This window comes from Spermophilus citellus (assembly GCF_964194105.1).
Source record: "Spermophilus citellus genome assembly, chromosome: X".
Lineage (NCBI taxonomy): Eukaryota > Metazoa > Chordata > Mammalia > Rodentia > Sciuridae > Spermophilus > Spermophilus citellus.
Window position 1 is genome coordinate 66016351 of NC_138190.1, and position 24126 is coordinate 66040476.

The 24126-nt window shown below is 36.8% G+C and overlaps 1 protein-coding gene across 1 annotated transcript; it reads right to left on the bottom strand.

Moving 5' to 3' along the window:
• Positions 1 to 153: 153 nt before the first annotated feature.
• On the bottom strand, positions 154 to 22119 carry UPRT (uracil phosphoribosyltransferase homolog). Its single transcript, XM_081276842.1, has 7 exons — positions 21573 to 22119; positions 10884 to 10926; positions 7931 to 8000; positions 6814 to 6876; positions 4459 to 4620; positions 3724 to 3822; positions 154 to 1381 (listed from the first exon to the last, which is right to left on the bottom strand). Exons 1-7 carry the CDS (start codon positions 21941 to 21943, stop codon positions 1275 to 1277), a joined length of 915 nt encoding a protein of 304 aa, XP_081132968.1. The 5' UTR covers positions 21944 to 22119; the 3' UTR covers positions 154 to 1274.
• Positions 22120 to 24126: the final 2007 nt, after the last annotated feature.

Here is a 24126-nt window from a genome sequence, read left to right on the forward strand (position 1 = left end):
ACCAGTTTTCTTTCCTCCCCTCTAATCTTTGTGGACTTTCCTCAGCTTCAGTTCTTTCCAAGACACTGCCTTTTGCTCTTTTCGGTGCTTTTGAACAGAGGCCCACAATAGAGGACCAGGAAAGTAGAATTAATCAAGTAGTCAGCCAGTCACCACTGTTAAATTTTTTTAATATCAATGTAAAATGGGATCATGGTTTTACAAGCAGATTTTAGAACACAAAGACTGATTTTTAAAATGGTTTCTTTCCTTCACTAAAATTTAAATATTAACACAAAAAAAATCTTAGGAATTTTTTTAAGAGCATATGTTTTTCTTTTCCATTTCATAACATCTACAGTTGACAAACATGCAAAATAACTAATTATCCAATCAAAGGCCTCTAGTAGAAATATGCAAATTAAAAATGATCTACTTTGATTTACTTATTGGCTATGAAATCCAGCAACAATCTTCCCTCTTCCCCACTCCTTAGAATAGCTGCCACTAATTCCTTTCTAGAGGATTGGTGGCACTAATCATACCTTGGCTCTCCCTTGTTGGCATCCAGACATTCCTGGTTCAGCCTGTGAAAATTAATGTTACAGTTCTAGGTACTAAAAATGCCCAACCATCTTCTTTACCATATAACATCTTGGCAAGGCACCTATCAACCATGCACAGTTTGGGCAGTGACCCATGAGCAACATAATGGCCTTACTGAAGAATTAACTATATATCCTGTGTCTACCATTTAAATGAGGATATTAATGGAAATATAATATTTCAGGAGGCATTCTTTTTCTCTCCTGTCCAAGTTACCAGCATGTATAGTACTAGGAAGAGTAGAAGAAGGTGACAACAGCCACATAACATGAAACCTCCCTAGAGCTAAAAGCACACTAAGTGAAATCCAAACTCTAGTGGGCCAAAGAACTGACTCTCATTGAGGTTTCATTTGTGGCTATGAGCAACCTTCATACTAAGAGGATCATAAATTAGGGAACAATTTCTATGCAATGAAGGTTCAACAATTTTCACTAGCATGCTATTAAAATTTCCATCTTTTCTAAGGGCTGTGCATGTGCTTCATTATTAAATTTGGTATCAGCTGTTAAGAAATAACCAAATAAAATTAATAAAACTCAAATATTTCCTTTTCACTATACCCACTTCCAAAGTTACAAAGGATTTTTAATGTTTATTTTCCACCAGTCCTTAAGCAAAGTAAAACAAACAGAAAATCAAAACATAACTGTAATATTACACAAGCTATTTCATTTTCCTTCAGTAACTTAGTCTGTTCCAAAGTATTTCTGTCCAAAATGTGTAGGTGCAACAGGATGAACTTCAGTAGTTAAAATTGTGATCTCTGGAAATTCTTGAATGATTGATTTGGCACCTTCAAAAAATAAAAAGAAATTGTTAGGGCAGGAATTTTGGGTAGGGCTAGTTGGAATTCAGGAATTTTATAGTTATTGTCACTAAATCTAATATTGACAGAAGATAGAGAGCAATAGCCTTTTGATTCCTAGTCAGATGTGGCTTATCTCTTCATTTATATAATATCTGATATTTAAAATATGATAGTAGTCACACTATGACCTTGCCCTCTCACTAATACATCTTTAGGATCAAATGGTTTATGTCCAAGATTTGAAAAAGAGTTATTCAGTTATAGTAACTGTTACCCTGAAGAGTTTTTTGTTTATTTTTTATTTTTTGGTACATGGGATTGAACCCAGGGGTGCTTAACCACTGAGCAACATCCCCAGCCCTCTTTAAATATTTTATCTACAGACAAGATCTTGCTGAGTTGCTGAGGCTGGCTTTGAACTCACAATCCTCCTACCTCAGCCTCCCAAGCTGCTGGGATTACAGGCGTGTGCCCTAGTGATCAGTTGTTTTATTTTAAAGGTGGCTGGCATAGAGTGATTATAGTCCTTTCTAAAAAGAGGATCACACATAAAATGAAGGTTTCCCAACTGAGAAAACAAGTACTTGTGAAACAAGTACAAAGACTTCTTTGTGTGTCAGAGCAAGACAGTTTTCTTTCTTTCTTTCTTTCTTTTTTTTTTTTTTTTTTTTTTAAGAAGTAATGACTTAAGCTTTGGAGAAAGAGGATAGGCAGGGAATTAAAATTGGTTGGAACCTAGTCAATCTAAATTGGTATGGCAAACCTGTCACAGAATGGGACTTTTTCAGCTATAATGCAACAGAATAGTACGCCTATTCTAATAAATACTATTGGAACAAAAGAGAATACCTTTCTATTTGCAAAGGTGCATTTTACTGAATTATCTCAATGTTGTCAATGCCACCAGTGTTACATATAATAATGATCAAGCAAATCACCCTCCATCACCATCAATGTTTAAATTACAGGTAATTTTTGGTTACAAAACAACAAAGTAATCAAAAAGGCCACAATTTTTATACAATAGCCTACAGAAAAGTAGCTTTCCTAACCAGTTACCCTGTAGCTTCTCTATGGTTGGTTGAGACATAGAACATTTAGAAATAAGGAAACACCTGGACTAGAGGAGCCTTCTATTTCTCTTTCTTTTCAATTATGAAGCAAATACAAATTCATTGTAGAACACTTCAAAAGTTCCTCAAATAACTTGAAAATAAAATGAAAATCACTCAGAATCTCTCCATCATAAAATAACCACTACTGATAGTGTGCATTTACTTTTAAACCAAAATTGAAATATTATTATGTATCTGCCTAGCCTCTAATGCTGAGAAAAGATTTATTAGGTATTATGTTAAATTAAAGTCTGAATTTGGTAGTTAAAATATTCATAATTTGTATTGGTCATCTCTAAATTTGGTGATAACATTCCATGGTATTCTAATGCTATTACTGATTATACTTTTTTTTACATTTACTGCCTATATTTTTTATGTCACTAAATATTTTACAAAAACATGATTTGATATTTCTATATTATATTCTCTGAGTATGTATTATTTGTTTTTCCATTTCCTTATTAGTCATTTATATATTTTGAAAATTTTTCCTAGTAAGTAAACTTATAATGCATATCCTAGAAACTAAATTCCTATGTGTATTTATGACTATTTTCTTAGAACACATTACCATTTGTCCTAGATTGTATGGTGAAAAAGCTAAAGTCTTAAACTAGGCACATCTCTCACAGGAAATGAAGAACAGAGTTTTCTCATCACACCCCTTGAATAGAAGTCTTAACTTTAAAAACTTCTGCTCTTTTCTACACACTGCAAAACTTACTTCAATAAGGGCAGAGGACGAGATAGAATCTCAAATTTCTTGTGTCTTAAAGCTGTTCTCAGTCTCCAATGGGGAGCCAGAGGAAACAAGGACCTTTCAGCCATCTGCAGGCTCTACCCAATCAGGGCCACAAGGAAAATAACTTAAATTCTTTTGCATATCGTTAGTTCATACTTCTCCATATGAATTTGAACATCAGAATGGTGTAAAATAAGTTGGGCATGGTGGTGGGTGCCTGGAGCCCCACACCTCAGGAAGAACACTTGTGCCTAGTCAACATAGTGAGACTCCATCTCAAAAAATGGTTGTAAAATATTATCACTAAGCTCGGAGATGACAGACAAAAATTACAACTACCAAAATTAGATTTAAATTTAATATGGAGGAAACTAAACTTTCTCTCAGAATGAGAGGCAAGAAAGATGCACACATATCCATCTCATGATTACATGAGAACTCCAGTTACTACCTCTTGCTGAACTTACCATGAGGAGTAGAGAAGAGACTGAGTAGGATAATAACACTGGGTTGAACTCCATGTTCTATGAGAACTTTTACAGCTTCAATCACAGTATTTCCCGTACCTGACATCAAAAGACAACAAAATATATTAGCAACATTAACTTTTTTAAAAAAAATGTTTTTGAAGTAAGAGCAATATAGCAATCTAATATATGAGATCACTAGGCAAAGATTCATTTAAAGGTGCTTATTCTTTATCAGTGTTATTTTCAATAACGGACATGACACATAAAGTTCTTAAATACCTAAAATCCCTAAATTCATTTAGTACTTGAGTTACCAAATCTAACATATGCCCACTCACCTGCATGGAAAACCATGTAAAGTGAACAGAATAACAGAAAAAAAATATTACCTCCTAGAGAAAAAAAATCACTGCTGTATTCATTAGGCTAGAGAGGAAACATGTTTCAATATACTATCTGTTCTATATATTTTGCCTCATTAAGTCATTAGCTTCAATGCGTTTATTTCAAGACAGAAGCTCTTTACAACTAATAAAGTTTGACTAATGTACATTTCCTTATTGCACGATGAAAATTCCCTAGTGAACTTCCCAGAGCAACTACAAATCGAACTGAGAAAAATATACATTTAGAATCTATTTGAGCTTTTTGTATCAGGGTACCTAGGAGAGAAACACTAAGGTGAAATTTAAATCCTCACAAAAGCTTACAAATTAAATTCAAGCCACTCACTGAGAATTGGATACATCAGAAGGACTTTTCTCTGATAGATGTCTGGAGGGAACTTGGCATAATATACTTTGGCTCTTTGTGTCTCCTCATCGCTCTGAATCAGGATCTTTCCAATTCGTATGGATCGACAGCAGTCTCGTAAACCTTGTTCCATTGCCTCACCTTGAAGAAAGAAAGAAATAAAAACAAGGAAAAGGAAAAAAATATTTGGGGAGAGGGTCAAAGTCCAAGAATAGGCTAAAGCAGAGTATATGAGCTATTTTTGAGTGTGAATTCCTTTAAGGAAGTGTTTGACAAAATAGTCATTCTCTTATAATCTTTGAGATTTTAGGCCATATCAGAATTCTACCAGTACTATTTTTTTCCTTAAAATTAACTGTTTTCATTTAAATTTAAGAGGAAACTTTATATCACTAGTGGAAACATAAAACCAGTTTCTTGCCAGGCACAGTGTCGCACACCTATGATCCCAGCAGGTCGGGAGGCTGAAACAGGAAGATCCTGAGTTCAAAGCCAGCCTCAGCAAAAAGAACTCATGAGACCTTGTCTCCAAATAAAATGCAAAATAGGGCTAAGGATGTAGCTCAGTGGGCGAGTGCGCAAGTTTAATCCCTGGTACAAAAAAAAAAACAAAACAGTTTCTTCCTAAGATATACATGAAAATCAACAGGTGGCTATTAAGGCTAAAAGCAATTTTGTTGGAGATGAGGATACAGTGGATGCTTAGCATTTGGAAACCCTGGGTTCAATCCTCAGCACATGAACACACACCAAAAAAAAAAAAAAAAAACCAACAATTCTGTCCATATCACCTTAAATTATCTGGTGCTCTTTAGGGGTTCAAGCATCATACTTATGCCTTTAGGGAAGGAGTTGGATTGAAACAAAAGAAACTGTATCCATTGTCTTCACCCATTAAAAAAGATGAATAATATTGTCCTGAGAATGATAACATTGCTTAAGAGATACCTTCTTTACAAAGGGAGCTTCACATGCCTGTTTTACTGAAGGTATTCAATTGTTCACAAACTCAACTTTACAGCCAGAGGAGAAAAGTCGATCTTTTTTTTTCTTTGGGTACTGGGTTTTGAACTCAGAGGCACTCAAACACTGAGTCACATCCTCAGCCCTATTTTGTATTTTATTTAGAGACAGGGTCTCATGATCTTGCTGCCTCATCCTCCAAGCCGCTGGGATTACAGGAGGGTGCAGTGGAGCACCCAGAAGCAAAGTCAATTTTTATGTTAAAAAAATCCATATGTGGGCTGGGATTGTGGCTCAGCAGTAGAGCACTCGCCTAGCATGGGCAGGACCCGGGTTTGATCCTCAGCACCACATAAAAAAAATAAAGGCATTGTGTTGTGTCCATCTATAACTAAAAAAAATAAACATTTAAAAAAAATCCATCTGTGCCAGGCAGGGTGGCCCATGCCTGTAATCCTAGTGGCTTAGGAGAATGAGATAGGAGGATTGTAAGTGTGAAGCCAGCCCAAGCAACTTAGGAAGGCCCTAAACAACTTAGTGAGACCCTGTCTTGAAAAACAAAAATGGCTAGGGAAGTAGCTCAGTGGTAAAGGGCCCCTGGGTTAAATCCCAAGTACCCCCCCTCAAAAAAAATTCAACTGTTTTCAACACAAGCAAGTGGGACTTCTACCACTTTTGTAAAAAAAAAAAAAAAGAAAGAAAGAAAAAGAAAAAAGAAAAGAAAATTAATTTTGTGCAAAAAATTATGCTTGCTGAATGGAAAAAAATCCCACATAACAGATATAGGTTCTAGTTATAGGCATGCAATTTTGCTATGCAAAGGTTGGTTTAGAGAGACTCAGACACAATACAACCAGCAAATGGGAATCCTAGAGCTAATGATGGTTGCTTTTGTCTACACAGTCACATAGCCATCAATATAAAATTTAAAAAAAAATACTAAATAAGTCCCGCTCTTAGCAGAGTAGTACTGTTCCCTGCAACAGAAAACTGAACAAATATTTTCTCTGGCCAGGTATTCAAGTTGTTCAAACCTAAATTTATGTTACATTCCTTCAGTCTTTAAACTGCCCTGTTCTCCTCAAGACAGCAGCATCACATCGTCCTGTCCTCCCATCCTCCCCTGAATCTTTTTGAAAGCTGGTTTGTCCATGGGAGCAGGCCACTTGAGAAGATGTTCTGCAGTTCAAGTTAGCCAAACTTAGCAGGACATAGGTCAGGACTTCAAGACAGCAGGAAAATAGACAACACAGGTGGTAAGATTTAAGGGAAGGCAAGCCACAATTATGACAGACAAACTCACATGTCTCCTGGAAAACAGCAGCCATTTCTATGCATGCAAGAGATAAAATCACATACATGCAAACCTACCACTTCTCATTATGCTGACCCCACAATTTCCCTTCTCAAATTTCACTCCTTCATACTTGTACCCTGTTGGGATATAAAACCAAAGAATTTATCTTTCATCAATGGAAAAACCTACTTATTCTATAAAAGTACCTATGCTTTAAAGCAGATGGGTACAAAGTAATCCTTATCCAGACCCATTGTATAATGCCTTAAGTTCCCTGTGAAAGTAATGAGATGAGTCATGATTTTTCATAGTTATTTCTTAATTCCTCATATAAAACCTGTGGTGATAATTGGGAGAGGCAGACTTCATCAAATGGGAACAGAACTTATTATAGCATGATATTCACATACACGTTCCTCAAATTGAATTCAAAGAAGAATCACTACACTCTGAAAATACTATGTACCCCATCAATTCAAACTGGGATCCCACTGAGAGCCATGGCAGAAGGCTCCTTATTCCATCTCTTTTTATGAGCCTCCATTCTGCCTTAAAAGCAGAAGAGGCTGGAGTAGTTATCAAGCTACTCAACCCTTGGTCTGCTCCTGAATTTATGTCAATTATGATGCAATAAGCTCAACCCCCAATTTTCCATTAAGTCAACCCTTCAAATAGAACAGTTTTCTATTATCTATTATAGAACCAAAGTATAATTTCAAATCCTGAAAAAAGGATCTTTGGCTATTTCCTATTAGAACAAGGTAATTTCTCCAATTCTCATCATTTTTCTTTTTTTTCTTTTTTGCTTCTCATCTTTTTTTAAACCTGGAGTTTCAATGCCAAACCAGCTTCCCCATTTGTTAACACCAGCAGCTTCTCAACAGAGGTGAAGATAAGCTGCCAGCAATTCCTAAATCTGGTCCCAATGACCCATCATCAGAGGCAATCATGTATGCTGAAGAATATTTATTAACCTTTTATTTGAATTGACAAGCAAGCCACTAACAAAAAGTCACCTACAAAAATTTCTTTACTAAATGTCTTGGAGTTCTTTAAAGATGTTTAAAAGAACAATTCCACCTAGACGTCTCATTTTGCATACTGATTTTACTCAAACTGTTTGCCTTCCATTTTCCCCCAATCTAGCTCAAAATTTTTATGAGGAAAATTTGAGAGTAATGGTCTGGTTACCTGTTGGCGTGGTCACCATGCATTCTTTATATGGCAGCTGATTCAATCCCTCTTCCACAACAAGTCTGATCTAGAGAGTCAAAGGAAGAATAAGTTGAAAAAGAACCTGCTGAGAATCTCCTGCTGACAGTAGGCAGAGTCAGTAGCACACTAGGCAAGGATTTAGTTTTTATGTAGATAGGAAGGGTGCCCCCATGATGTATTAGAGGCAGAATAGATCTAAATGCCAGGCTGCTTGCTGCTAGGTATTTAACCTCCAATGGGCACATGACTGCCACCAAAGGGCTCCAATACGCCTTCTGATTCTTAATCAATCAGTCCAGGCCCTGAGAGACGCAAAACTCCAGTAAGTGACAAGAGTCATGACAGTCACCCTGGTTACTTTAGAAATAGTGCCCACTGGAGCCTTCTCTGCCTCGTTCAGTACTTTTCAAACTGTTAAGCTGGATCATTTTTAAACAAAGGTTCACCATAATGGAAATAATGCCTTAAAGTTCTTGTGAGTTTGAAATAAATGAGTGGATAGGCTGATTCCATCTGCTGAGTCTGAAGGAGGATCCAATAGAATGTCTTGGGGGTTTCTCAGATATTGAAAAGGCTTACAAGAATCATAATGTGTGATACAGAGGAAAACTAAACCAGGCATGCTATTCCCATGATCAACCAAAGCCTATTATAACAAAGGCAGAGTTGAGCCTACAAAGCACATTTTCTCCAATCAATATTACATTACTGATTAAGAATCAGGAACAGCAGGGTGAAGCATCAGGCTCCATGCTCTGTTATCACAACATAACACCCTGCTGCCATTAAAATGATCAATTCTAAATGACCCAGCACTTTGTCAGCCTGCAGAATCAGAGAGAGGGTCCAAAAACTTCATGAACACTGTGCACATGTTCACACTCACCTCTAGCCACCACTTTTTGTGGAGATTTATGATTCTTATGAGCACATTACAGAGGATTCTTTGAAGAAGACCTTAGACCACCTCCTCCTAGTAACACTAGTCTAAAGAGTCCTGTCTCCTGCCCCATCCCCTGCCACCCTGGGATAGAAATTAGTGTGTACGAATCTTATATAAAATCAGAAGAAGGGTGACTAAAATATAAAGAGTCTGGGAGTATATCTCAGCAGTAGATTGTATGCTTAGCATATGCAAGGCCCTGTCAATACCCAGCACCCCAACATAAATAAATAAAATATTAAAAACTCCAGGATCTGAGGGCCAGGGAAGTCAACCCTTACAAATGCAGGACAGACTTAATGTCCACTATAAGGAGATGATATATTAGAAATCCTCAACTATAGAATCCTAAACAGCTACAGTCCCCACCACAATCACAACAGACCCTCCCCCACCACATATGGGATCCTTCAAAGCCAAGTGCAAAGAACAGAGGTCCAAATCACCATCCCCCCAGGTGAATTATGTCATAGGTTCTTATTATCTCATTTGGTTAGAATGTAATACCTGTTATTTCAGGAAAGCACTTTATAATAACCATGAACTTAATTCCTACTTCTTATACAAAAGTGCATGTGTGCCTGGTATGGTGATGCATGCCTTTAGTTCCACCTACTTGGAAGGCTGAGATAGGAGGACTGCTTGAGCCCAAGAGTTTGAAGCCAGCCTGGGCTACAGAGCAAGGTCATCTCTCAAAAAGAAAAAAAAGGAAGAAAAGAAAAAAGAGCCCAAGGAAAACAGAAAAAAGAGGAATAATTTCTATCAGTGAACATGAAGATCACTCTTCTCTCCAAGTAGCCATTAAAACACAATTTTCTTCCTTCTTGAATCTATTCTTTTGGTTAGATAAAACCAAAAGCAAAAACAAAAACAAAAAACATGACCTATTGCCCCAGAAATGTCACCCACATTTATCTTGGTTCCATCCAAGGGTTATTACTGCCCTTGAAAGCACAAATAATTTTATGTAGAATTAGTTTCTAAACCAAGAATATTTAAAACCAAAAGCAAAATAGGAACTATCTACATTCTTTTGGAATAAACTCTCTAGGGAAAATCTAAATGAAAAGTTTCATGTCCTTTCCCCCTCACATTTCCATTAATAATCTACTTTCTTCTATTTGATTATACTGCAAGGTTACTAAGCCACATTTCTTTCTTTCCCAAACTACAAACTGACAACAGTATTAAGATTGTGAACTCCACAAGATCAGGAGCTATGCATATATTCCTGGTTGCTATATTTCCTCCCTCCCAACACAACCTAGCACAGTGTCTGATTCACATGAGTCCAGCATATATTCATGAATGATGACGATTAATAACTAGAGAGGAAAAGGGTCAACTTCATTCCAAACACTGAGTACACTGATATATATATATACATACAAATAGAAAACAGTGGTTACTTTCAAAACTAAACAATTTGACCTGAGATCCTTCCTGATGACTCGAGCTAAACAGAATTGGGCTTGGCCAAACCTTAATAAGAAGACCCCGAGGAAAGTGAAGAGAGTTCAACTTAGTATATCACATGTGAGGATAGTAAAGAACAGAGGCAAAATAAACACAGCCCTGCTCCCATGTAAACTACAAAAGAATGTATTAGTTTTTGTGTGTTAGATGGACATCACTCACTTGTTCTCTTTACATCTTTGGTTTTCCTCAAATATACTTTACTTCATTGATCTAAGATGAGGCAATTAAGAGTTGCTGAGCACCAAATTACCAAATTCCATCTGAGAGGCAGTAGTACCTGAGTACCTGAACAGGGAACGAGTTCATGGGCAATGCCTTGAGGTGAAAGGGACTGAGGCAGAACTTTAATGCAACAGTGGGAAGAACACTTCAGAAGCCTAGCAAGATGATGGTTACCTCTTCCAATCTATCTCACCCCCAGAATGCTCAGAACAAAAAGCCCCCTAGCCTACCATGAGTATATCACTAGGTTCAACAATGAAATGAAAATGGAAAGCCTCCACCTACCAAACGATCCGCAGAAAACATGAAGTCCCCTCTACTGGCTGTCCTAAAAAAAATAGTACAAGTTTTAGTCTAAATTAGAGCTTTAAGGTAAAATATTTGCTTAATACATATAGTTATACTGATATTAAGACCTATTACATACTAAAAGCTTAAATGCTTATGCATACAAACTATTACTAAAGCAAGATATTTTTTACTAGTATACTGACACCAAAATGGGATGACTTGAAAAATATTATTGAAAATGCTTATTTGATATCAACATAAAAGATATGAATTGAAAAGATCATGCAGTCCCCCACTGAACTACCCAAGTACATATTATTCAATCAGGAGATGAACAAAGTTCCCTCTAGAACATGGCAACAAGACCAAAGCTTAAACAAGGAAATTTTGCAGTAAGAAAACCAAGTTCTCCCAACGCTCCCCCTTAAGTCACCTTGATCTATGCCCTATATTATTGAGATAAGTGACCTATCCACTCTATCTCTAATCCATTTTGGAATTATAATGGTACAGACAAATAAATCTATTTTTGCCACCTCTTTCAAGAATGTGTAACCCAATTTCCAAGGCCTTTTTCTCAGATAATTTTTAACAAGTTTTTCATACACAAGATCTTTCTGCCATTTCTATATACATTCCCTTTATATCCTGAGACACTCAAGTACTAATAATCCAGGATTGCATCTACCCACAGCTGTTTACTATCCAAAAAGGGGATGATTGATGTTCTTTCCATGTGTAAAAATCTATTAATATTCCTCCACATTCTTCCATGTAAGTTCTGAATGCACTGATTTATACCTTAAGTGTCTAAAAATCCCTACCGGCCTATCTAAAGCATACCTAAAATTTTCCCCAACACAACATTAAAATGGTATACTGCAAGCACATATTATCTCAGTATATCATTAATCACCATTTTTTTTCAAGCTGCATTCACTTTTTCTGATGTAGGAAAGCAATGAAATATCACTGATACAAATGGTATTAGGTTTAGAATAGCCACAATTATATCACATTACAGATATTAACTCTCTAAAATATGGACTGTAATTGAGCAATAGCAAGAATATAGATCTGTGTTCTTTATGTACAAATATTCCCTAAATTCAGAAAACTCTACACACACACACACACACACACACACCCCTATACATACAGAGAACCCATTTAAAACAGACACCATTTTGTGTGCTGTGGCTTTCAAATGAGACTACACTATTCACCAGCAACTTTCATTTCTATAATTAATCTTCACAACATGCTTGTCAAGGAAGGAAAAAGCAGTAAACTGTATAAAAAATACTGAAGCCTACTGTTCTGTGAGACCTATACAAACTTGTCTAGGCAGCCTGAATTGAGTTTTTCAAAAGGGAAGAAAAATCTGGATTTGCCTTAATGAAATATGCTGTGCTATATCTTTAGAACACACTGAAACTGTATTATGTTTCTTAAGTTACACATCTACATATTACACAGAAAAGTTATACTAGCTTAAGTGATCAGATCTGCCCAAATTTGTTATTTTATTTTGGAATCAGACACTTTAACATCTTTCAGATCATCTAAAAAAAATAAGCCTCACCTGATAACTTTTGTATGATGGTATACATCATGAAACCTAATATGAACTGTTACACCTCCTGACAATTATTTGGCCTACAAGTAAACCATTCATTGCTCCAAGTTACCCCACTACAAACAGTAATTACTAATCCTCCTGTCCTTTCAAAGACAGACTTCAGACTCATACTGTTTACTTTAAATTAATTTTGAGATTCAAGCTTGAATAAAATAAGGTAATTATTTTTAAAAAAATCATAGTAGCATTTGATATCACATTTAATCCTTAACATTGTTGAGACTAGAGTATCATAAAGCAGATATTGACTTGTTGGATCAATCAACCTGTACATATTTTCTGAGACCCTGCTTTAGGTTCAACACTGGGTAAAATTATTTGTTAGTGAAGATGTTTTAATGTAAACCAGATCCTCATTCTTATTCATTCCATACACTTTGTTTTAAATCATAATTATTTTGTCTTAAAACCATTTAAAACAAATCCCTCCTACTGGAAACAAAGCTTTGGAAAACAACAATCATCTTCTATCTGATAAGAGTGCCCCTCAAAGATCTAATGTAAAATCATCACAAAGCAAAAGCACACAGAAACCCATCCCTGGAAAAATTCTAAAATATATATCTAAATAATCAAATATTGCATATTTAAACAATCATATTCAAGCATTCATATTTCAATGCATGGAAATCTAATATTAAACTGAGCATCTTTTAAACTGTGCAAACCCCAGACAGGTTTAACAATGGAGACCTAATCATACCTGAAAATACACTTTTCTTGACACCTCCCCCAACACAAATATGTCACAAACCTTAAGCAACAAGATGAAAGCCCAAAGCAGACATTTTAAAAAGTGAACTGTGAAATATGATATATTAAGAACTATGTAATGTTTTGAACGACCAACAATAAAAAAAATTAAAAAAATAAAAAAATAAAAAAAATTTTAAAAAGTGAACTTTGCATAGAAACAATCAAAGAACAAGATTCACACTGGAAACCAAATCCTCATTTTAATGTGGACTGGATAAACCTGCATCTTCCCTGCTTGTTATGTAAGACTGTCTATAAAGCACTTTAAAATGTCCAGAGAGAATACAGCAATTGTGTGTATTTTAAAACATATATATCTCATAGCAAATATAAACCAAGATGAAACCTCTTAACAGTTTGAACAACCTTTCCTTTAAAAGGCTGGATATTTATGTATCATCCATAAGATACAGAAATATGGAAGGAATTTTTGTAACATTAAAAAAATTAGGACTTCAAGTAAAGAGCCTCTTCCTTTTTCTTAATAAGCTCACTACTACCACTACCACTACCACTACCACATCATTACCACCGGATGGGCTCTCTAGACTGTTGAAGGACATTTTTTCCTGGGATGATTATCACTTTGATTCTTGTAACAGAAACTTCCATTTAATCACTCTACTCTGGTTTTTCTATCTACTCAGAATAAACCTGACAAATCTCCCACCATTTTTTTCACAAAAATCAATAACAACATATGTGTGTATGTACACACATGTGTATATATACATTGTGTATAAATATATTTACATCACAAATTCCCAACAACTTAATTATAAAGCTTTTTGAAAGTCCATGAGTTATAGGAGGTACCTAACATCACACCTTACATTACCCCATTCTTTCTCAGAGCCTCCATTTATTAAAAAAGTTTCCTTGGAGTCAAGTATTAAGCACTTCTGGTGCATTATCTTATTTAATCCTCACACACCCTTAAGGGATAGATTCTATTATTACTACCACTTTAGCAAGGAGAGCAGTGAGGCTTATAGAGGTGAAGTATCTCAAGGCTCTTCCTTGCTGGAAGCTCTCGGATTCCAAGTCCCTGAGTAAATCCCTTATTTATATTTTGCTTTAATAAAAGAAAGTTTACTAAAAGGTAGCCAATTCTTAAGATATTTCTCTCCCTGAGAATCAAATTGGCATGCATATACAATGCAAACAATGAAAAAAAGAGCCTTTCAAGCAATAAAACATAATCAAAATGTTCCTTCTGAAGAGGGAGAAGTTTTTATAATATGGCTTGTAAAGTTTATGTAATAAACACATCGCATATAAGAATTTATTCTTTCCAAAAGTGATTCAAGCAAAATCTTCTGACTCATTACAAATTAATTTTATCAAATCCTCGCAGCACTGCATTAGGTGTTATTTCAAGTTTAAACGTATCACCCTTTCTCCAGAAAGATCATACACAAGGATTGTCTGCAGCATTTGGGGCAGAGGAAGCTGGAGTTGGGCACTTAGCAAATAAAAATACAGGATGCCCAATTAAATCTGTTTCATAAAGCCCATGCAATATTTAAGTTCCACTTATATGAAAGAGTTATTCATTATTTATTTGAATTCAATTTAACTAGGCTTGCTGTATTTTATCTGGCAACTTAATTTGAGGAGGAAGAATTAAATGGAATTTAAAAGTAAAAATATTAAAATAAGAATATGAGTTTTCACTCTAACATGTTTTTATTTGTTAAGTAACAGGTTAAAGGGAAATGAAACATTAAATCTTTTTTGGCAGCTTTAAATCAAAATTATGTACGTTAATGTTTAGTGAAAGATATGAAGACATAGCTTTACCCCCCCTGCTATTATATAATCACTAAAATAAAGAATAGCCCAAACATGTGCCATGGTATGCAAATGATTTATAAATGTTTTTACTCCTCCTTCCTTCACCTTCACACACACACACAAACAAACAAGAAGTACTCAGAACAAACCTAACTCAATGTGAAAAGTTAAATAAAAAGTCATTTTAGGGGCTGGGGTTTTGGCTCAGTGGTGGAACACGTGCCTAGCATGTGTGAGGTACCGGGTTTCATCCTCAGCACCACTTACAAATAAATAAATAAAACAAAGGTATCGTGTCCATCTACAACTAAAAAAAATATTTTAAATCATGACAACGTTCTTAGTCTTGCCCCCCCCACACACAAACAACAACACAACAATAGTAGTCCTACTGGATTAACTTTCATCCAAGCAATCTGTGGAAGCCATACCAAACCTCTCCTAGGACAAATCTACAGAGCTTTTACTACCTTCCAGGTGCAAACCATCAAGGCCAAGATCTTTAGAACTTTCTTAATAAGCTCATAAAACAGAGTGCCACTAATGATTTATTTGCACCTCAAAGCAGCATTCAATGTAAACATTCAAGATCAGATAGAAAAGCAAGAGAAATCATCATTACCTCTTATTATGATTGCTATGTTAATGCCTCTGTACCAGGCCAGATCCTATTTCTGCCTCCTCAGTGACAAGTCTAGTTGGTGAGACATTACTATAATAGGCCCAATAATAGTTGTCTGTCTGTATGACTTAAAGATGTGATTTCCTCCATATTGCACTAAAAGCCAGTTAGAAAATTTGCCTGGGAAACAAATGAAAACCAAAGACATGTCTATGTTTTAAACAATTTGCAGGTCAGGTTTTTTCTTTGGTGAACATTTTGGTTTTGTACAAATTTAAGGGAAAAGTTCTGATATTCCTCTAGTCTTGGGATGATGCCAGGCTAGGCTCTCTAGGCTGATTTGGTTTAGTGTGTGGAATCCTTGGACCACTCTGTACCCAAATTTGAAGCCAGGCAAATCACACAGGGGACACTGGCTATTCTCCCAGAACATGGGGTCAGATTCCACCTGTGACTATTCAAACAACCTCTAAGGATGAAGACCATCTACTCATATTTAAAAAAAAACACTCCACAGGCAATACTGATACAATGTTTTGGTTAAGAATATTATATCGCTTTGATGACTCAAATCACATTAGGCTGCACTCACATTAGAGTAGCATAGGAGAAGCCAGGTGTGGTGGCACACGCCTGTGATCCCAGAAGCTCTGGAGGCTAAGGCAGGAGTTCAAAGCTAGTCTCAGCAACTTAGCAAGGCACTCAGCAACTCAGCAAGGCACTTAGCAACTCAGCAAGACCCTGTCTGAATAAAACATATTTTTTAAAAGGCTGGTGATGTGGCTCAGTGGTTAAGAACCCCTGGGTTCAATCCCCAGTAACAACAACAACAAAAAAAAGGAGTTGCAAAAATGTTCATCTATCCCGAGGTTAATTGTCTCCTCTCCAGGTGACTAAAAACATTTATAAGGCTGAATGCACTCCTTCTTTAGTGCTATTTCATGGACTAAAATACTCTCAAGGTTGCTCAACTCTCATCCAAGCAACCTGTAGAGGACATATGAAACCCCCTCCTAGGACAAGTATATACATAGGATATATTCAACAGCTCACAAAACAGCTTTATTATAATTTTCCAGGAAACAAAAGAAAACAAAAAACTGGGCAAGGAAGGCAAAATTTTAAATATACTGCACTGCTTTAAATATGATGCCATGAACTATCTTCAAGGGAAAAAGCACAGTACACTCAGACTGTACTGATTTAGTATATAAAGGAGGCAAGAAGGGAAGGAGATGTGGTTTAAACCATGTCAACAACAACGAGAAGAAAAACTCCAACAACAATAAAAACACAAGGAAATGAAGGAGTCATTTCTTTTACCTAGTTCACCAGTGACCCATGTATGTATGGCTGAGTAAATTAACTGCTCATTTGGTGTTTGGACTGCTGCACTCTCACAGAGAAAATAATTTCTGTGAAATTTAATAATATGGCCAACATATTATGTTTCAAATATCACATTTCAAAACAAAAAGTCATTTTAAATCATTACAATGTTCTCAATTTTGTTTTATATATACACACACACACACACACACACACACATACACACACACACATACATACACACACACACACACATATATGTACACACACACACATACAATAACAACATACAGTCCTGCTGGATCAATTTGTTTCACATGCCAAAGTCAACTCATAAAGCAATCCCTTCACTAGATGGATACTGAAGATCAGGAACAATAAAAAAAACACAACATGAACTCCAACGATTTCTATTATCAGAGGGATCCATAGTGCATACATATGCTGTTCACATGCCTGAACAGGGCATGACAATCAACGGCAACTTCCATAACCAGACCTACATAAATATAGCTTTTCTTATCATAAGCACCCCCTCAGCCTGATACAGAAGCTGAAACAGGTCTTGTTTATGTGAGGGATGACAATTTTTTGAAGAAAAGGGACAGAGGAGAAATCCTCTGTTAACAGATTCAGTTAACAAAAACAAATCTAAAAACACTGTCCCCAGTCTAAATAAGCCTCAGCTTATCAAAAATTATAGTGGGTCTTTCTGCACTGCATCAAAGTATAATAACATTTATCTAGGAATCTCAGTAATTTTCAAAAGAAGAATGTGAGTTCTATCAGCAGTTGAATTCCTTTTACTGCCTTGTTAGTTTTTGTTTTTTGTTTTGGTGCTAGGCATCAAATTCAGGGCCTTGCATGTGCTAGGCAAGTGCTCTGCCACTGAGCTATACTCCCAGCCCCCTTTTATTGTTTTAATAAGAAAAGTACACAAATCCAAATTTGAAGGCTTGGAATGCCTTAAATGTACACAGCTCCTCACAAATAATAACAAATGTTCATGGACAGTATCTTGTTTTAGCCTGCCCGGAGCTCCATGAGGTAGTACCCAAAATCTTAATTTACAAATGAAAATATGTTGAAGCACAGAGATGCTAAAACATCTTGCAGGATCCTCTGAATCCTGCTGTCTCCTTCCAAACTCAGAAAAAGATTCTACTTACACCCACACTTACTATCTAACCCAGGCTTTTGTAATAAAGTACAATCAGGTGAGCTGGAGATGTAGCTCAGCAGTAGAGCATTTGCCTAGCAAGTAAGAGGCCCAGAGTTCTATCCTCAGCAGAAGGGGGGTGGGGGGAGGGAGGGGGAGAGAGTGAACACAAAAGATAAAAAAAAACATTGAAATATATTCAGGTATGTACAGATATTGTCATATGTAAATGCTGAATGTCATGCTCTTTCCCAGCTCAATAGTAATGGTTCTTGACCTTTACATTACTATGATTCTCTGTGAAATGTAATGAAATCTAAGGATCCTCACCTTATTAAAAAAGGCACATAAGCAACTGCTCATAGTAGCAGTTTTCAGAATAGCAGAAGAATAAAGACCACCCAAATGTCCATCAAATGTTAAATGAATAAGCAAACTACAGTATATAATACAATGGAATACCCTTCAGATATAAAAAGAAATGATAAACTGATAGAACATGGCTGATCCCTGAAAATATTATGCTAAAAGAAAACAGTCACAGAAGAATCACATATAGTATGATTCCTTTTGTGTTCTATGTGTATAGGATCAAACCCGGGCTTCACACATGCTAGGCAAGAGCTGTAGCACTGAGTTACATTCTTAGCCTTTTTCATTTTTTAATTCTGAGACAGAGTCTGGCTAAGTTACCCAGGCCAGTCACAATCTTGTGATCCTCCTGCCTCAGCCATCAGAGCAGATGATATTACAGGTATGTGTCACCATGCCCAGAAGAGATTCTTTTATTTGAAATGTCCTGAATAGGAAGTACTGCATGATCTTTTTTCATAAGTGGAATCTAAAAAATATTGATCTTGTAGAAATTGACAATAGAATGGTGGTTACCAGAGGCTAGGAAAAATAGGATGGGAGAAGGGATAAGAAAAAATTTGATCAATGTAAGTTAGATAGGACCAAGAATCTCTGGTATACTATTACTGCACTGTAGGGTGACCATAAATAACAGTAATATACTGTACATTTCAAAAAGCTAGAATAAAGGGTTTCAAAAGTTTTTGCCATAAAGAAATGACAAATGTTTGGATATATAGATATATTTAATCTGATTGAAACATCATGTAGTGTGCATGTACGTGTATTAAACATTATATGGCACCCCATTAATGTGTAATGTTTATGTTATGTATCAGTTAAGAACAAATTTAAAAAGAAATGTATAGAAGAGGCAAAGCAGATACAGAGTAGATCAGTAATTGTCTAGAGCTTGGGGAGGGATTGAAGGGAAATGGAAAGTGGGTATGAAGTTTCTTTTTGGAGTGATGAAAATGTTCAAAAACTAATTGCAGAATATGATGATACACAGCCATGAATATAGTTAAAACCATTAAACTATGCACTTCAAATGCTCAAATTGTATGGTGAATGAGTTATGTCTCAATAAATATATTGTTTTTAAAGCAACCATTAAAAATGCACATATAAATAAAATATTCCAGCCAGTTTCTTAGGGTTGACTAAATCCCTGAAATTCATCCACTGGTGAAGTGGGACACAAGACCCAATGTTAGTTAACTCCTGTTCTACAGAAACAAGAATTTTCATCCTATTTTCTTTGTGTCACATATGTTTTAATTTAGCAAAGCATTTAAGATCACTACTTAATCTATTAGGTCACATAATACAGAAGTTTTTACCATTGATTCATTATAAACAGTTACTAGGATAGTTTAATATAATTTTAAGAGCTAGAAAAATCTTTAGTAATTGAGTATCTGTTTCTCGCAAGACACGGTTGGAACTCAAAAACAAAAAATTTTGCCCTCAAGGGGCTTAAAACCTCATAGGCAGGAAAAGATCAATGCACAAGTAACAATATGCAAAACAGAAGGCCAATGGTGCATTAAAAAGGCCAAGGGAGATAGGCCAGGATGAATGATTAAAAGGAAAGCTTCCTGGCAGAGACAAAGGTGGATAGAAGTGGGTTTGACCTTGAAAAACAGGTAAGATCTGAACATGTATGGAGGGGATATAGGGAATTCCAGAAGAAAACAGAAGCAGAGATGTTTCATAATAGTTCCTAGAAACTATGTGGGGATGTGGGGGGGGGATTAAAGTCAAGCCAAGGATCCTGGACTTTATTTGGTAGGCATTGAGAAGCCAAAGAAGGCTACTGAGTAGGGCAGTTACCAAACCAAAGCTGTTAAGAATAGATAGGCTTGAGGCTGTAGCTCAGTAGTAGAATGCTTGCCTAGCATGCGTGAGGCACTGGGTTTGATCCTCAGCACCACATAAAAATTTTTTAAGATATTGGGCCCACCTATAACTAAAAAGTAAATATTAAAAAAAATTTAAAAAAGAATAGCCTTATGGTATCCTGACATACAGTAGATTTTAAAAAGACTAAGGCATTCCCCCACCACCGAAAAGATGGTGTTCTGACATGCTGTAGCTACTCATTTAATGTGCTACTAATTGGAGTCTGGTGTGACAGCAAGCATGCATCTGTAGTTCCAGCTATTTAGAAGACTGAGGCCCAGGAGCTGGAGGCCACCCTGGGCAACATAGCAAGACTCAAAAGAAAAAAAAAAAAGGAAAAGGAAAAGTGCTGTTAATAAAGAAATCAGCTGTAGTTCATTATGGTGCATTATTACCTTTGAAAAAACCCATATACAACATGGGTTTGTAAAATTTCAAATAGCATTTTAGAATTATATTCTGGCTACATTGGTTTGTGGGATTATGAGGGGTTAAAGGCTTCTTTAGGTCCCTTTGATCTGTTAACTATGTTGTGAAAGTTTATAATAAAACTAACTTGATAAGAGCTGGATGATAAGCTTTCATGTGATCAAATAAATCTGAATTCCAAGACCTAAAACAAAATGACATATTTGCCATAGCAAAAACTGAAGTGTCAGAAAGCTAATGGAGTACAATAGAATTCCCGAGAAATTGTTTTACTTCTATTCATGAGCCTGAGTTATTTGGTGTTGATGCATAACTATAGGTAGTAACCATTTCTTGATTATAAATTTATCACGTGGACAGTCACTGGGCAGATAACTTAGGGGCGTTCACTGCCTGGAAAGGTTGAGATTCGTCATCCCTGAGAAAAACAAAGAGGCCGGAAGAGACCTGAGGCTACTTGAAAGGTCACTACATAAAGCAGGTTGAACGCGGGAACTAGGAAAGGGCTGGAGGAATGTATCACCTCGTGTACAGACACACACTACACACTCCAAAGAAAAGGCCCTGTCCTACTCTCCTAAAACCAGTTGTGCCAAGTTCAAGAACACTATCCCTTCCCTGTTTTACTTACAAACCCCGCCCACCCCGTGTGGACCTTCCACCTCCCTTTCCCTTCCGCTCTGGGCTTACTTGTCCCGGATGATGGTTTGCAGTTCCCGGATCTGATCGTTCATAGGCAGTAGTTTAAGCTGCGCCCCAATCTGCCTGGAGAGTTCGCAATCCCCTAGGAGGGAGTCGCCCTGAGGTGTGTCTCCACTGTCACTGTTGCACTCAGAATTAAGGTTGGCGCTGCCGCAGGCCTGAGAAGCCTGCTCAGCCGGCACGCTAGAATGGGCGTGCCCGGTGAGGAGAGTCAGCTTGGCCACAGAAGCGCTATTTCCCTCGGCATGATCCGGGTTCTGGTCGCTAGGTCGCAACGGCTCCGGGCATGGGGTTGATGCAGAGTTTACTTGCTGGTTGTGACAGGGCATGGAGTCCGGACGCTGTAACTCCGTGGCCATACACCGAGCCCCGGGCTGTCCCCGCTAGTACGGAACTCTAAGAACAAAGGAGAGCAGGGAGAAGGGGCAGAGGCCCGGTACTCTCCCAGTCGTCCCCCACCTTCTGGAAATCCCTAACCCTGCCTGCCCTCTCACCTCTAGGCCACTAACAGTTTCCTTTCACCAGCTTTGCCTCACTCCTGCCCACACCGGACGTACTGCTCACGTAGAGACCCTATTGGCCTCTCTCCCTGCCACTCTAAAGCAGGCTGCTTGTTAACTCTTTTGAGTCAACTATGCTGCGTGGATTCCAGCACATAGCCTGCAAAGGCTGCTTTGCCAGGAACGCCTGGTTTCTGGGTCTTCCAGGGGCTTATAGGTCTTCCACATTTGGGGTAATGGGTACTGCCAGGAGAAGTGGGGATTAGATCATCCACTTAAGGCACATGTTTTCAGACTTTTTGTCTAGGCAGAGAAAATATACTTCAGTAAAGGCATCTTCAGAATAGTTTGTCTTTGTAACTAAAGGAGGAAGTAAAAAACATCTGGCATGCTGATAAAGGGCCTGTTCCCTATTAGACTGTTGAACGAGCTGCAGCTTCATAAGTGTGCTTGACTGCTAAAGCTTTTCTTACCTGGATTGGTTGGGCCCTTCATTGCACAAGTTACCATGGGGATTCTGATGCCATTTCAGATCCACTACCAATTCGTTTCTTTTAAATACGTGGAAAGATGCTTTTTTTCTTAAGTGTGTGGACTCACTACTTTTCAAAACTCGGTGTATATGAGAACAAATGTAGAGCTTGTTAAAATGCAGGTTCTCATGACCCACCTTTGAGATTGTGATTCAGAAGATTTGAAATGGGAACCAAGAATTTTTGTTCTTAACAACTCAGTGATTGTGATTTTTAAAAATGGTAGTCTTTGAGAGCACATTATACGCTGCTTTTGTTAAGAGCTACAATTTGAAAGTCAGAAATGTGCTAATTCTGCCAAAAAATTATTGGACAACATTTGACAAGCCCTTTCCATTCTCTGGGCATGACTTTCCCCATCTATAAAGTGAGAAGCACTATTTGGCCCCTGAATGTCCTTCCACTTTTGACATTCTGTAATTCTATTTTGCCTTCCAAAAAGTCAATTCTTAAAATTCCTCCTTCCACAGAGGAACATGACCACATGTGCAGAGATTTAGAGAAGTATGAGTAACAGTAGAAACATCCTGTTCTTTAACAGGACTTGAGCCTTGATCTGGCTCTGTGTTTTTCATTTTCTCTGTGTTAATTTGTTGTTTTGGTATTGTTATTAGTGCTATTTCCTCCTTCAATATCTGTTTTGTACCTCACCCTCCAGGTCCGTATACTATTAACTTGTAACTATAGTGTAGAGTTTAAATTTGATTGGATGATAAGAATTATAACCTAGAATTGTAATCCTGATTTGTAAGATTGTACATCTATTAACCTAGTACATAATACAAAGGAAAGAGTCTCTGGGTTTAAAAGTGGCATCTGCTAACTTGAAGTGGGCAGGAACAATTGAATGGCTATTTTGCACATGAATACTCTGAGGGAAAACATTGAAATGCAGTATTTTATCATTAGCAGTAATTTAAATGCAGTAATGAATTTAAAATGGTATTATAAGACATCCCAGAACCAAAACTGCGATGTAGTCTTGTCCAGTGTCTAATCAGGCATGTGACCTTATTGTGAATACCACAGAATATGAATTAGAACAGTACAGTTGTCAGTATGTCTTCTTTTCACTTTCATAGTAAGCCCTTGTGCATACATTTACCTATATTAACAAATAAGCATTAACAGGTCTATTTATATAGGAAATTTATTTAAGGCTTTTAAAAAATAACTTTATTTATTTATTTTATGTGGTGCTGAGAATTGAACCCAGTGCCTCACATGTGCTAGGCAAGTGCTCTACTACTGAGCTCCAACCTCAGTCCCCATTTAAGGCTTTTTAAAGGCAAAATTCACTAATTATTAATCATAACAACACTTTAAGCTTGATGTTTTATAATTTACAAAGAGTCATATACAGTCTCATTTAAATTTCAAAAAATCTTTAGGATTTCCAATACCCATTTATGGACAATATCTGTATAATTCTGTTTCCTAAAGGAATTTGTCCAAGATTACACATCCAAAAAGGAACAGAGCCAAAACATGAACCCTATTCTTTTGACT

What these genes read in the sequence shown, in the direction of transcription:
- UPRT (XM_081276842.1), bottom strand. Translation starts at nt 21,943, where the DNA reads ATGGCCACGGAGTTACAGCGTCCGGACTCCATGCCCTGTCACAACCAG. An exon ending in CAAACCATCATCCGGGACAA is followed by an intron (nt 10,927 to 21,572) that starts GTAAGCCCAGAG and finishes TATTTTTTTTAG; the next exon opens with GACAGCCAGTAGAGGGGACT. An exon ending in TCTCTTCTCTACTCCTCATG is followed by an intron (nt 1,382 to 3,723) that starts GTAAGTTCAGCA and finishes TATTTTTTGAAG; the next exon opens with GTGCCAAATCAATCATTCAA.